Source organism: Neopelma chrysocephalum, unplaced genomic scaffold (assembly GCF_003984885.1).
Source record: "Neopelma chrysocephalum unplaced genomic scaffold, ASM398488v2 Primary Assembly neopelma1_98, whole genome shotgun sequence".
Lineage (NCBI taxonomy): Eukaryota > Metazoa > Chordata > Aves > Passeriformes > Pipridae > Neopelma > Neopelma chrysocephalum.
In genome coordinates this window covers 736132-749517 of record NW_020897761.1, presented here as the reverse complement: position 1 = coordinate 749517, position 13386 = coordinate 736132, and the positions used below count along the sequence as shown (strand labels likewise).

Below are 13386 nucleotides of genomic sequence, written 5' to 3'. Positions count from 1 at the left end.
GTAAGCAGGATTTGCGGATTCACAAGGGCAGGAAGAGATGGGAAGAGGTACATGGTGCTGTGGAAGAGGCAGTTGAAACTGGGTTTTGATGAGAAATACCATGCAAGGGACAATGATCTCACAAATACAAAAGCCCTGAAGGATATGGGACAGATGGTCTGGGAAAGATGAAAGTGTGCTTGCACAAACTAGGGAATTGCTGATTCAAGTGTGAAGCAGATTTGAAAAAAGGAACTGAGGAGTATTTGGTACAGTTGAGCTGGAAGAGAAATCACTGACTTGGCAAAAGGAGAAGGAAGAAGAATAGAGAAGGTAAAGAGGAATGGGGGAAACACATCATAAGTGTGAAAGAGGCACAGGAGAACCATCTGAATATGAAGCAGGGCTTAAGCAGTCTGGAGTTTGCCCTTCACAGTAGGGCAAAGAATGTGTTATAAATTAAATAAGCCCAAGGAACTGGGATAGAATCATAGAATATCCTGAGTTGGAAGGGACCCACAAATATCATAGAGTCCAGCTCCGGGGTCTGCACAGGACACCCCAATAATCCCACCATATCCTGGAGAGCATTCACTAAATACTTCTTGAGCTCTTGTTAGGCTTGGGGCTGTGACCAGTTCCCTGGGGAACCTGTGTTCAGAACTGTACCACTCTCTGGGGGAAGAACTTTTCCTCTCAGAAGTTTCCCACCAGTGTCCATTCCTCCCCAGTGCAGCAGCTGGGAGCAGTGGTCCTGGCTGTGTTCTGGGACTGGGCTGTGTATCTCTCATGGAAGGCTGTGCTTGTAGGGTGGATTGCTCATCTGTCTAATTCAGGGTAGCTTGGACCGAAAAGGCTTTTCACATTCTACTGATTTCTGTTCACAGCTCTGATCCCTGATGGTTTGCCATGGGACTGCACAAAATCAAAATCCAGATTTAGATCACATTTCTGAGTTATCTCATGCAGATTGGTGGCTGCTTCTCCAGATCACATACTTGGTTTCTGATACAGGTTTGGAAGAGAGACATAAGCACTAGCAGCATTAATGATAACACCCCGGGGCTTGGTTTTGCCACATAACTGCACTGATGGGCAGGGCAGCCTGACCTTGGCTAGGAGGAGATTAAATACATCACCTTCAGCATGATGTAATGACTGACTGCAACAAACAATAGAAGAGAAAGGAGGGAAACACTGACAGTAGGAATGCAGGTCTTGAGCTGTGCTGTTGTTGAGTGACCTACGGCATTCCATTATGTAGAATTGCCAAATGAGTATTTGGAAGTTTTAAGTATTAAGAGAATAGATCTTAAAAGCTGTTTTCACTAAACTAATGCTTAGCCTTTCCTGTGGTTTTGCAGTATTGATGTAAATGTGTTTCATGTTTATGTATGCTTTTTGTAAGCTTATTGCAAGCTATATTTATGTACTGCTGCCACTTCCTTCAAGGCCTTGAGCATATTGTTTATGGGGAGCGTCTGAAATCCCAGGATTTATGACCACAGGAACAAGTAACTTTAGAGACCCTGTCACAGATAAATAGGCAGTGGAACTCAATATTCCCACATGGAGAGGAGGAGAAGACTTGCCCTTTGGGGGTGGAGGGTTAATGCCAACATAATTTGTTTTTAACATGTGTCTCCCTACCTTGCCTGATGGGGAGTGTGCAACAGCTGTTAGAGCTGTGTACTTTGCCTTGCAGTAGGTGCAGAATAATAAGTGTCTAACGAGATTTTCTCATCTAGAATTCTAAATAAATTAGGCGCTCATCAAAACTAGTTTTGTTCCAGAATGACTAAATTACAGAGGCAGTTGCCTGTAATGTATCAGCAGTTCCTGGGGTGGGCTTTGCTGGCTGGCTCTCCTGCCTTTGCAGAGCTTTCTTTGCCTTCACATCAGGCTCGTTGGCCTCTGTTTCCACCTTGAATTCGGTGTAGAAACAAGGAGATTGATGCCTGTGTGCAGCACTGTACGTGTGGGTACTTCTATTTCCTTCTAGCCCTGTCTTCAGTTGCCTTGTTGATCTTGTTTTCTTGAGAGCTACATGCTGAAATGAAAGGTCATGCTAAGAAAAAGGGATTTCTCACTTGGCTGAAAGATAGCTTGCTCCTCATTTGAGTGTGTCATGGGAGCAAGGCTTGGACTGCTCTCCTCAGGGCACCCGTGTGCTGTGAATACAGCACATCAGCTTCCAGCTACACAGTGTCGTCTTGGGCTGGGTTTGGTCTGAATAGGAGTATAAAAAATGCATTGTGTAAAATACAAAAACGAGAAGACTGTTTCAGGGGGCAGGAAAAAGGGACATATTCATGTATTGAATCGCAACTAGAAAGCACCAGGTGTGGAGGTGTCAGCAGACTTGATGAAAGAATCCCAGGTACAGAGGTTAAAGTCTGGAATTGCTGAAAAACAAGGGGAGGGATTCCAGGAGATGTTGAATTTTTACCTGTGCACGTTTCCTAGCGAGACACACTTCATCTTGTGTGGAAGCTGCAAGCTCTGCGTGATGCAGGATGATGGAAACACTTAATTTGTTTGAAAGCTTTTTTCCCCTTTACGGTGTGCCCATGAATTCTGACATGAGAACAAACTATAGATGTGTGCATATGATTGTAGGCAAGTCTTCCTACAGAAAGCAAGTCAAAGGAGTGCCATCATCTGTAAATCTGTGGGTTAACGTGTTAAGAAAATATCTCTGTTGTGCTTGAGGGGTGTAACTGTGTAGCATTTATGAACTTAAAACCCCAAAAGATTGTGTATTTGCAGCTGGATCTAGAAGGAAGCACAGGCAAAAACCTTTTTCAGATACATTGAGTTGTTGCTTTTTTTCTGGGGCCCAGCTAAGCCTAAAGAGGCTTTATCTCTGTGTGTACAAAGGAATTACCTTCAGAATGAGATAAAAATACAGTTTCTAAGGATTAAAAGACACGGTTTAGGCGTGCATGTTCTGTTCCAGGTTTAAAACCTGAAGAGTTGGGTGTTGGTGCTCCTGAAATGTTTTGGAACAATATCTTTTGTATGTAAGACCTTGTTCTGTAAAGAAGTGCTTGGTTTAAAGTAATTAATTTCTGCTTGGGCCTGATGTTCAGAGTACAGATAATAAATATTCCTTTAAATTTGTTCAGAAGGGATTAATGTTAGGTGAGCATGATGGCATAGAAAGTAAATTCTGGCTCACAGGGAGATAGAGGGTTGTGCACCACTTCAACCATCCCACTGTGCCCCCTTCGTTGATAACAGTTGTATCACAAGAATGGAAAAAAAAGGAAACAAAATTGGGCATGCAGCACATTGTCCTGCTGGGAAGGGATCTAATCTAGCAGTTCAGCTTTTCAAAAACCTCTTGATTTTTGTATGCTGGAGGTTCATTGTGTTTCCTAGGTTAGAATTTGTAATTTTCTTTCAAAAACAAAAGCTGACTTGAGTCATACAACAAAAAAAAAATAGCCAGGGATCAGGGGAATTGGAGTGAAAAGCCATTAGAATCTGCTAATTACTAGATGAAGAGCAGTCAAGCAGTGGTGGTCTGTAGGGGAACTGCTTTCACATATTTAGATGTATGAAAAGACTTTGTGCGTGACTTCGATGGGAAGAGTTTTGGTTAAATACACCTCTGCAGCTCAGACCTAAAAGCCAGCACCTGAGTAACAGTTGCCACCTTCAGTAAGAACGAGTAAATTTACTTAAACTAAGGGCTTTCTGTACAAACAGGACTCGATTTAGTTCAACTATATGCTTTTATTCTGCCTATAAATAACGGAAGGTAGTGGCCACTTGAACACAAGCTTTCTCACCCAGGTTGTTTTCCCATGGTATCAACAACTTTGCTTAATTAGGCTCCAGCTCCTTGGAGTAAGTGTTCAGGGCTTGCTGGCAGCGAGTCTGTCTGCTTGAAAGAGAAGTGCTGACAAACCAGCCATTTGTTAGCCAAAACATCTGCTGGGGAGGGAAGGTGAGAAGTTGTTAATTTAAAATAAGATCTCTAAGAATCCTAACTGTGAATCTGTAGAACAAACCTAGCTGAAAACCCAGAAAACTCACGCTTACCTCAGTGATGGCTGCGCTGGAAGTTTGAGGTGAATCTCCTTTATTTGTGCAGAAAAAGGAGGGTAACAAAGAAGCATGAACTTTAGGGCCTGTAATTATTTATAATATGGTGAAAGTCCCAAATAAGGTTTCCAGTCCATTGCATGAAAAAGTGCACTTGGAGACACATCCTGCTTCACCATTAGCATCTTTATAATCCTAAGGAACAATCTCTTCAGCTTTTCCTTCAGAGCAAACTTCAGAATTCTACTTTAAGGATTGATATGTGTGGGATAACAGGAGGAATGGTCTCATAAAGGATTATATTAAAGGGGAAAAAAAATTTGTGAGTGATTTGTTCTCATCTTGCCTGTTTCGAGCCCTTTAGGGACAGGCTGTTTGGTGTCAGGAAGGGAAGGCTAAAATACTCAGCTGTGATTTTGCACGAGCCCAGTGCTGAGAGGGATGTATAACTCCTGGAGCACTGTGGCTGCAGCCAGGCATATTTACTGGTGAAGAGGGATGGCTAGAGATGAACTGTGCAGGTACTGGGAGGCCTTGCAGGCCACAGCTTGCCTAAAGGGTGTGTGCAGAGCTTTCCCTTGCTCCACAGAGTTGGTCCACTTGGATATCTCTAAGGAGATGTGTATGTGGCTTTAAGAGCTGTCCATCTGGGGTGACATTCATTTAGTCCATCCTCCACCAAATGTAAAGATGTAAAGAAGGAGTGGAAGAGCTACAACCTCATCTCTCTTTTACTCCCTGACGCTCTGAAGCAGCTCCGACAACTTCCCAGTTGTTCGGCTGAGTTTCCTCAAGCCTCCCAAAACATCCAAAGCATTTCTGATTGTCTTAATGTTGACTGCTCTTGCATGAATACCAGCAGTCAGCCAGACTTTCCTTCTCCTCCTTTCCTTCCCAAATTGCTTCCCCAGGGCCATCCAAACACAGGGCTCATCTAGGAGGGAAGGAAATCAATGTGCTTCAAAATCCAGCTGTCACCGGGTGAATAATTCCTCCAAATGATGAATGTAGCAGGTATCTTGTCTACTCAGGAAGGTCCTAAACTTGATTTTGTTTTTCTTTGCTATCCAGAATGTACTACAAAAATTTCTTTTTTTTGGTGCAATCAGTGAAAGTCCCTTCAAATCCTAAGGGCGAATGCTCCAAAGTTCCTATGGGTGGATCAGTCACGTTCATCCAGAAGAAACAGGGATCTGTCAGGTTCAGGACAGAGGTGCTTCTGTCTGGTCTGTCTTTGTACTTGGGACCAATTTTTTTTTAATTTTACTTTTTACCTAATGCTTACCTCCAGGTGGATACGTGTCCAGTCTGTGCAGTAACAGATCTGTGGTGGAGTCGAGTCCTTCCCGTGTCAAGGAACTGCCCTTCAGACTTCTATAATGCAGTAGAGAAAAAAGTTGGTAGATGTAGGACGTTTTTCATAGGTTATAGCACAGAACTTCAGCCCTGTAGCATGTTAGAGCAGTCCTGGACCTGCACCCTGTATTAATCTTAACATGAGTGCTGAGAGGCACCCATATTTGCCAATTAAATTGTTAAATTCCCGTGTAACGCCAAAAGACAAGAAGATGCATCCTTTTGATATCCCAGGGCTTTTTTTCTATTGCCTTAGCAGGACCAGGACTCTTCAGCTGTCTCCCATCAGTTTTATGGCTCTCGCTGGCTCGTTGAGGTGCCGCGTTATCTCCTCACAGGGGACTCCCCCCATCTCTCCTTATCTGCTGTGATGTGCAGAGCAGAGGTTCCCACATTTCAGCAGGTGACACAGTCAGTGGCTTTCCACTGGGATGCAACAATACTTGAGATTAGCAGCCACACAGAACAAAATGCTGTTGCTTGCCAGGCAGCAAACTAAACCCTCATCTCTCGATTTTTGTTGTGTTGGTTCATTTTTCTTCTGCAATCTTGGCAAAGGCAGCTGGTTCCTTCTGCCTCTCCTGTTAAGAATGGCTACAGGTTCAAACCACTCACAGGAGGAGATTCATGTGTAGAAGAGTCATTTCAATAACTGATTTCTTCAGAGCAGGACTACTCAGCTGGGCTGGATCTACACATCCCCTTTGCCTCTGCGTTGGGAATTGCTGGCTCCTGCAGGCAGCAGATTTGGGAGGGATGAGGGAGGCCGGTCTTTCAACCTACTTGCCCTGCATAGAAACAACAAGTGGTTATGTTAGAGTAGAACATGCAGCCACAATGGCTGGTGAGACCCTGTTTTTCATGCCTCAGAGATGCAGATGCTCACAGTGTGGTTTAGGAATAGGCATTCTTCCAGCTGAGCAGTGATGGCGCTTTTCTTTTGAGGCCACGGTGACTCCATTCATACATGTCCTGGCAAAAAAATTGGTTTAACATGCTCGCATATGTCATGAGTTACAAACCTACAGGTCTAAACAACTTCACAACTTCCTTAGATGTTTAACATGTTGAGTATATTGACTGTTTTACAGGCGACACAAATGGAAGCGAATTGTTTCTTTGGAGGATTAAAAACAAGTTACTTAGCTGTGTTCCTGGAGAAGCCTTAACAAGCAAGTCACTGTTTGTTCGATGACAGATTTGGTGCTAATTTTGCTGCTGTCTGCTCCTGTTTGCATTTCATGGTTGTGGATGAAAGCAGCAGAGTGGTGATTAGCTCAGACCCTGCTGAAAGAAAACAACACCCAGTGGCTTCTGAAGAACAAGGGAGTGAGAGTAAATTACCCTCTGGCATTTTTATTTTATTTAACAGGTAAAACTGTTCATTGAACCAGAGTTCATTTACAGTGGCACCCCAGCAGACTGCAGCAGCAGGATGAATTACCAATCACTCACAGAGCAAACAGGAATCATTCAAACCCTGCATCATCTGTACTCAGGAGCTCAGGTCTCCTGCACTGCACACTAGATAGCTGCCTGTCCCTCTCCCTTGCCTCCAAAATCCTGTTGGACATCCCAGTCCCTGTTTTAGTCCCCAAGCAACGCTTTTATCTGAATTCCCCTCCGTGGGTTTTGATTTTCATGCTGTTAACCAGAAGCTGAGCAGTTCACTGGATTAGACTCTTTTACCCACCAAATTAATGGGAATTGGAGTATATGCTTCCTTTGAGGATATACTTTTTTTTCAGGAGCTCTCACTTGGAGGATCATTGGTGAGATAATATCAGGAGTCTTAACTAATCCTCTAATGATTGTACCAGGGTGAACAAATCTGTCTATATCAATTAGCCCAGTGGTCCACCACAAGGCTACTCTTACCTGATAAGTGGGTTTTTACACGGAAGGGGATTTTTCTCCCTTTGCTGGAGGCTGTGCAAAGCCGTGACTCAGCGCGTGGCCCTGCTGGGGCTGCGTGGAGCTGCCTTCCCACTCCCTTCGGAGAGGGGCACATTCTAGTCACTGCTTTTATTAAAAATGCATGTGTTAAGCGATGGGATAATTACAGCAACTTTGTCTGGGGATGGAGAGCAGCAGCAAGAGAAATTTACGATGTGTCTGAGAGAAGATATGAGCTGTCTTGAGAGAAAGCGGTTCACAGCAGGCGCTTTGGCGGCGTACGCTGCATTTACCGGCACGAGGATGGCTGCAGGACACCATCTGGGAGCAGTGGTTCTCCCTCAGCACCTTCAGGGCTGTTCCCAGCACCCTGGTGCTCGTGTGCTTTAGGTTTGTTGGCACCGTGTCATCCCTTTGGATTTCTCCCCGGCCGCGGGATTTAGGGTGGGGAGGGCGCGTCTGCACTGCTGGTCGTGTGAGGAATGTGGTCTGGAGAGCAAGAGTGAGCCTGCCTCTCCCTCAGTTTTTGCCTGGGGGTTGCCTAACTGATGCAGCAGACCATTAATTTGCAGTTAACCAGGATATCTCCAAATGCAACTCCATCAATTGGCAGGAGGGTAAATAGATGCTGCCTCTGCTTAAAGCGGGGCTGGAGCCCTCTGTGTTTATCTTTCCTTCCAAACTGGGTCCATCTGCTATTGCTCTCTAATCTCTTCTCCTCTTTGTTTTATTTGTCTGAAACTTCTTGGATGAGGGAGAGGTTGCCTTGGCCTCGGAGCCAGAGAGGTTTTGTCGTGGTGATTAGCTGGTTTAGTTGGGGTGCTCGATACCTTTGTCCATGTGCTGCCAAAAGATGAAAATAACTATTATTATTATTAGCCCACTTCACAGGGATGCTGCGAGGATTAATTCATGTTTGTAAATTGCTTTGGAGATTTAAAGCTCTGTACAAGCACTAAGGATTATTGCCTTCTAGTTCTTCAAGGTAGTATAACTTTTATAAAGACTTTTAGCCTCAAAAGCATCTTGAAAATAGGAAGAGTTAAATCCCTTTGAAATTAGATATACTTCTAATGTTTAAGATAAAAATAACTGCTTCTTCTCTGCTGCTTCTTCCAAAAAAAAAAAAAGACAAAAAAAAAAAGGCAATGGCAGGTTGTGATAGTGCCTCTTCTTTTTTTTCCAGGAGTCCAATGTGCTGATTGCTGCTAACAGTCAGGGTACAATTAAGGTAAGTTATTTTATTCATCTCCCCTTTAAACACTTGAATCTGTTGATAGTAAAGAGCAAGGTCAGAGAAACCAGGCAGCCAGGAGAAGCCATTAGAGGAGGTGATCCCAGCTGTGGAGGTTTGTAATTTAAATGATGTGTTTGCCTCTGGCACACAGTGGAGTGAGCAAAGAGTGCACCAGCCATGAAACCAGTTAAAATGAGGTGTGGAAGAGCTGCTGGTGTCCATCCAGCACCCACCACAGCTCCCTGGGGTCCTGGCAGCAGCATCTCTCTCGGCTCGTGCTGGTCCCTGTGGCAGCAGAGGCTGAGTGTTCGCTCACCACGTTAAGCAGAGCCCATCCTCTGGCTGCTGCAGGTGCAGTGGGGCTGAAAGCTTTGCTCCTGATGTGTAGCCAGCTGGAGCAGGGCTGGAATGAGCAGGGATGCTCCCTGTCTTTGGTTGCTCCGGTGCCCAGACGGGCGGTGGCGGAGCAGCTGCCAGCACCGGGTTCTGTGAAAGCAACAGCCTTGCCCCTGCACCGACACACCAGCACTGTGCCAGGTTTGCAGCGCTTGCATTGTCTCCTAGAGTGTCTGTTCAGTGCATTTCCATCCATGAAATGTCAAGTGGTATGGAATAAAGACTGTCCTTCTTTATGTGTCTTAACAGCCAAGCAAAACCAGTACCCAAGCCAGTACCAAACTCAGCCCAAAACTGGAACCTTGTCCCAGATTCTACACACAGCAGCACTGACCTCCACCGTGCTTTGGAGGCTTGGTGGTTATTGCCATAGGTTCGTAGCCTGGAGCCACAGGCTGCAATTCTGTGGCTCATGATAAAGGGATTTACTTGCTGTTTGCAAAGTTACACGCTGCTTTGTCACTCATGAGGCTGAGGTCCTCATCCTGGTTGTCCCTTGCATCCCTGCTTCAATAGCAGCTCTCTGGAGGCAGACCAGGGTTGCTGGTCTGAACCATCCTGAAAAAACATCACCAAATAAAACAGGAATGGGGGGAGACCCAAATGGTCTGTGTTTGACTGTGTGTCAGGGTTTATTTTTCTCCCTTTTTAGGCCATGAGTGGCTGGATTATTCCTGCTGTGCAGAATGTGATGATATAGCCTCTTTTTCATAGGCAATTTATTTACCTATCAGGTTTTGAAATTAGTTGGTGGTTAATTTGGTCCCTTCCTCCTTAGTAAAAAGGACAAAATGCACATACACTTCTGATATTTTGAAGTGAATCCAGCAGCAAGATCAGTGATTAGAGAGGAGAGGTTTTGCTCATGCACTTTGCTTGTTAATGAGAAAAGGTAGACAGAGAAATGCACAAGCAGCCAGGGCTGTCAGAACTCTGGTATCTCCATTTGCCTGTGGCAGCACACAGTGGGATGGGCTGGGAAAAAGGCCTGGGTTTGCACAAACCCACACCAGTGTGGGGGCAGGTGCCATCCTGGACATCTCCTGTGAGCTCTGGAGCTTTCCCCAGGTTCATACAGACCATGGCAGCCCCACAGTCCCTCTTGTGCTGCCTCTAGGCTGTGCCTTCAGAGGCTGCTGCTCCATCCCAACCTGGACAAGGAAAATGTGAGCACAGTGGGCTGGGAGGACAAAAGCTGATCTCCATTACGAGATTTCCAAGAGCCGTTTGATTGGGATGAGGGGAAAGGAGGCAACTGTGGACGGTTTTGCTTCATGCCTAATTTATCATCACACAAGCAGACATCAAAATTGGGATGCTTGCCAAGTGCTTATCCCATTTGTGGGATATTATTGCTTGCTGGTGAATAAAGGGTAAGGGGTGGAGACGGAAGGGTCAGTCCTGTCCTAGTGATCTATATGCTGATGTAGGAAATAATGAATGTCATAAATTCCTTTTCTAAATGTCTCGTCTTCCCTACTAATCAGGTACTGGAGCTGGTATGAAGGGTTTTCTCTCAAGGCATGAGGTACTTGGTTCTGCTGATATGCTACAGTATTCATCTGGGATCCTCAGCGGGACAAGAAACCAAAACCACCTTGATGTTCCTCCCCAAAACCATCATGTTTGGGTTTTTTTCCATTTATGGACTTTCTAGGACATTTTGAAACACTGGAAACATCAGTGGACTGTCTGCCATCAACATTAACTCCACAGACTTTGCTGCTGCTGCTGGTGGTATGGTTGTCTAATTTTTATGATAGAAAAACAAATTCTTTTAAATAAAAACAAAAAGGAATAATAAAATTTATTGAGCCACAAGCTGAAGCTGGAAGATTCTCTCTTGTTGCATATGGGAACAGATTTACTTGGGTAGGGAGCTTACAGGAGCACACAGGGCTGTCCTCAGTTGCACATCTCCAGTTGATTTCATCTGGACTGTTTTTCATCCCATTGGAAAAAGAAAGTCTCAAAGCCTTACCTGGACATGCAAGCAATTCACTTTGAGATCCCATCATGATCCAGTTCTGTTGTTGCTTTGATTCATTATTTTTTTTAGATGCATTAAATGTTGAAAAACGCCACCCAGGTTGACACTCCTGGAGACTGAAGTCCTCTGGTCATCAAGAAGAGAAGGACACCTTCCCCTTCCTCCCTCTCCTTGTGCCCCTGCCTTGACCCCAAGGAGCAGCTCCAAAGGAGAGGTTTAAGTTGTCCTCCTGTCCGTGTGAGCCGCCTGCCACCAGCAACATGCTGAGAGGAGGAGATCCGCAGTTCCTGGGACCTGGACTGACCTCACCAAGACATTGTGGGATGATGATCTCCCTCCCACTGACCTGGCTGTGTTTGACTGTCTCAGCTAGAGGAGGAAGCTTCTAGATCCAGTTACCAAAGCCCTGCACCACTCAACCCCCTGTGGGGTCTGGTTGTGTTTGCCCCTCTCTGCACACCGTGGAAGCCAAGTGTTCTGAATGTTGTAATGAGAGAGGGGATGGAGTTGGTTTGTAATGTGTTTCAGAGCCATGATATAAGTAGCCTTATTTTTAATGGTCATGCATACACTTAATTGTACATAATAAACCATGATGCTGAGAGTGGTTGTTGCTTTGTTGGCAGGACAGTGGGGTGGGTGAGAAGGTGCAGACGGTCCTCAGGAGCAGCAGCCAGGCTGGGCTGTCAGGATTGCTGCCAGAACTTGTTACACTAGAAAGTGGAATTGGTGGGTCTAGTGTCTTTTCTCCCAGCTGTAGGTGGCAAAGGTGCAATACAGACAGTAACACCTGTGGGAATCGTTTCGGTTTGCAAACAGAATCCCTCTCCCTTCATTCACTGCATTCTGAGTCCCCTTGGAGGCTGGGATTGGCACAGGGACTTTGCTCTCCCTCTTGGCAAAGCACGGCCCTGCTGCAGTCTTGGGTATCCATCAAGGAGCCATAACAGGTCTTACGTCCTCCAGGTGTTGAAATCGTGATTCTGATCTTCCCAGGAGCATTATGTGGTCTTCTCCCAGCCTTTGGTCACAGAGCAGGGAAGAAAAGCAAGGATGGTCTTGGGGATATATGAACAAAGAAGCAGGAATTAAGCCTTGTGGCAGAACTGGGGACAGATCCTGTCCTGGTTCAATGCTTGTGCCTGTTTCTAGCATGGCCATATGTATGCTCCTTCAAAGCTAGAAGGATGTGGGACACACCAAAATTGCTGGTGGCTTCTGGAGAGTCTTGTCCAGTGGGGAGAAAAGTGATGCTCACCTCCAAGGGAGGGGTGGATGGCCCTCAGCTGCTGTGTGCTGGCTTGTTTCCATGATTTCTGCAGTGTCAGGAGGGCAAGAGTGAGGAGAGAAGGAGGGAGGAGAGAGCAGACCAGCTTGTGTCCTGCTCGGAAGTGCTACCTGCACGTCTCTGTTGTGTGAGTCACCCGAGTCACTGTGGCAGAAGAAAACGAAATTGGTTCCTTCTGCCTGATGGCAGCTGTCTGACGCATCCCACTGAGCACTAGCTTGATTTCCATTTTGCTGCATTTTAAGAGGATTGGGTGTGGAGTGACAGTGCTGGGCTGTGCAGAGGATCCTTCCCATCCAGCCCCCTCCAAAGGCGGGGCCAGTTCGATGATCCTTTGCCATTGCTCTTCCTGCCTCCCCTGGTTTCAGGTGTGGGTTTCCTCCAGCCTCTGCCTTGTTTATCAATGCCTACTAATTTATTTTACGAGCTGCCGTGGCTGCTGCTGTACCCCAGCTCGGTGCCACACAGCCGCTGTTGGCAGGTGACCTCAATCCTTCTCTCCCCCCACTCAAAGATCCTCTCTGTTTTAAATTGAAATCACTCCGACGAAGCCGAGATCTTAAAAACAGAAGAAAAAAAGCAGCTGTTTTGAATGCTGTAAGGTTACTCCCTGAATTAAACAGGGAAAGCTGTTTAACATCGGCTGCCTTTCTTTTTTCAGTTTTCATTTTGTTTCAATCAAGATAAAATGCAAATTCGGTGTCTGGCCCTAATTAGAAACACAGCAGCTCATAAACACAAGTTGATGGCATTTTTTGTCTTCGTCCCTTTGTCACAAGAGGAAACGCTCCTTATTTTAATCCCTTTAATTTTCTTTCCTTCAGGTAACTCTTCACAGTTGACATATTAAGTCGCATATAATTACTGCTGTAATTTTGTTGGGTTTTTTTAAACAGCATGTGGTCAATTTTTTTTTTTTAATTATTCGCCTCCTCAACAAATGGTCCCTCTCAGGTTTTCAGGCTTTTTAGATGATTGAGTTTGAGAGGGATCTCCAGAGGTCTTTGGTCCAACCCCATGCCCAGAGCAGGGCTTACTGAGAGTTGGATGAGATTGCTCCAGGCCTTGGAGATGTTCACAACTCAACTGAGCAAGGACTGGGATTTCCTAAGTCCCTCTGGAAAACCTGTTCCAGTGCTTAACCGCTCTCCTTGTGAAAATTAATTGCAGATGGTGGGCACTTAAAATCTT

At 45.4% G+C, this 13386-nt stretch overlaps 1 protein-coding gene across 1 annotated transcript in view; it reads left to right on the top strand.

The window, feature by feature from the left end:
• Positions 1-11511, top strand: part of COP1 (COP1, E3 ubiquitin ligase) — a 123125-nt gene extending 111614 nt beyond the window's left edge. Inside the window, exons 19-20 of the mRNA XM_027694763.1 lie at positions 8471-8515; positions 10405-11511. Coding sequence (XP_027550564.1) covers positions 8471-8515; positions 10405-10422 — 63 coding nt within the window. The 3' untranslated portion in view covers positions 10423-11511. The remainder of the gene's footprint in view (positions 1-8470; positions 8516-10404) is intronic.
• The last annotated feature ends 1875 nt before the right edge of the window (positions 11512-13386 follow it).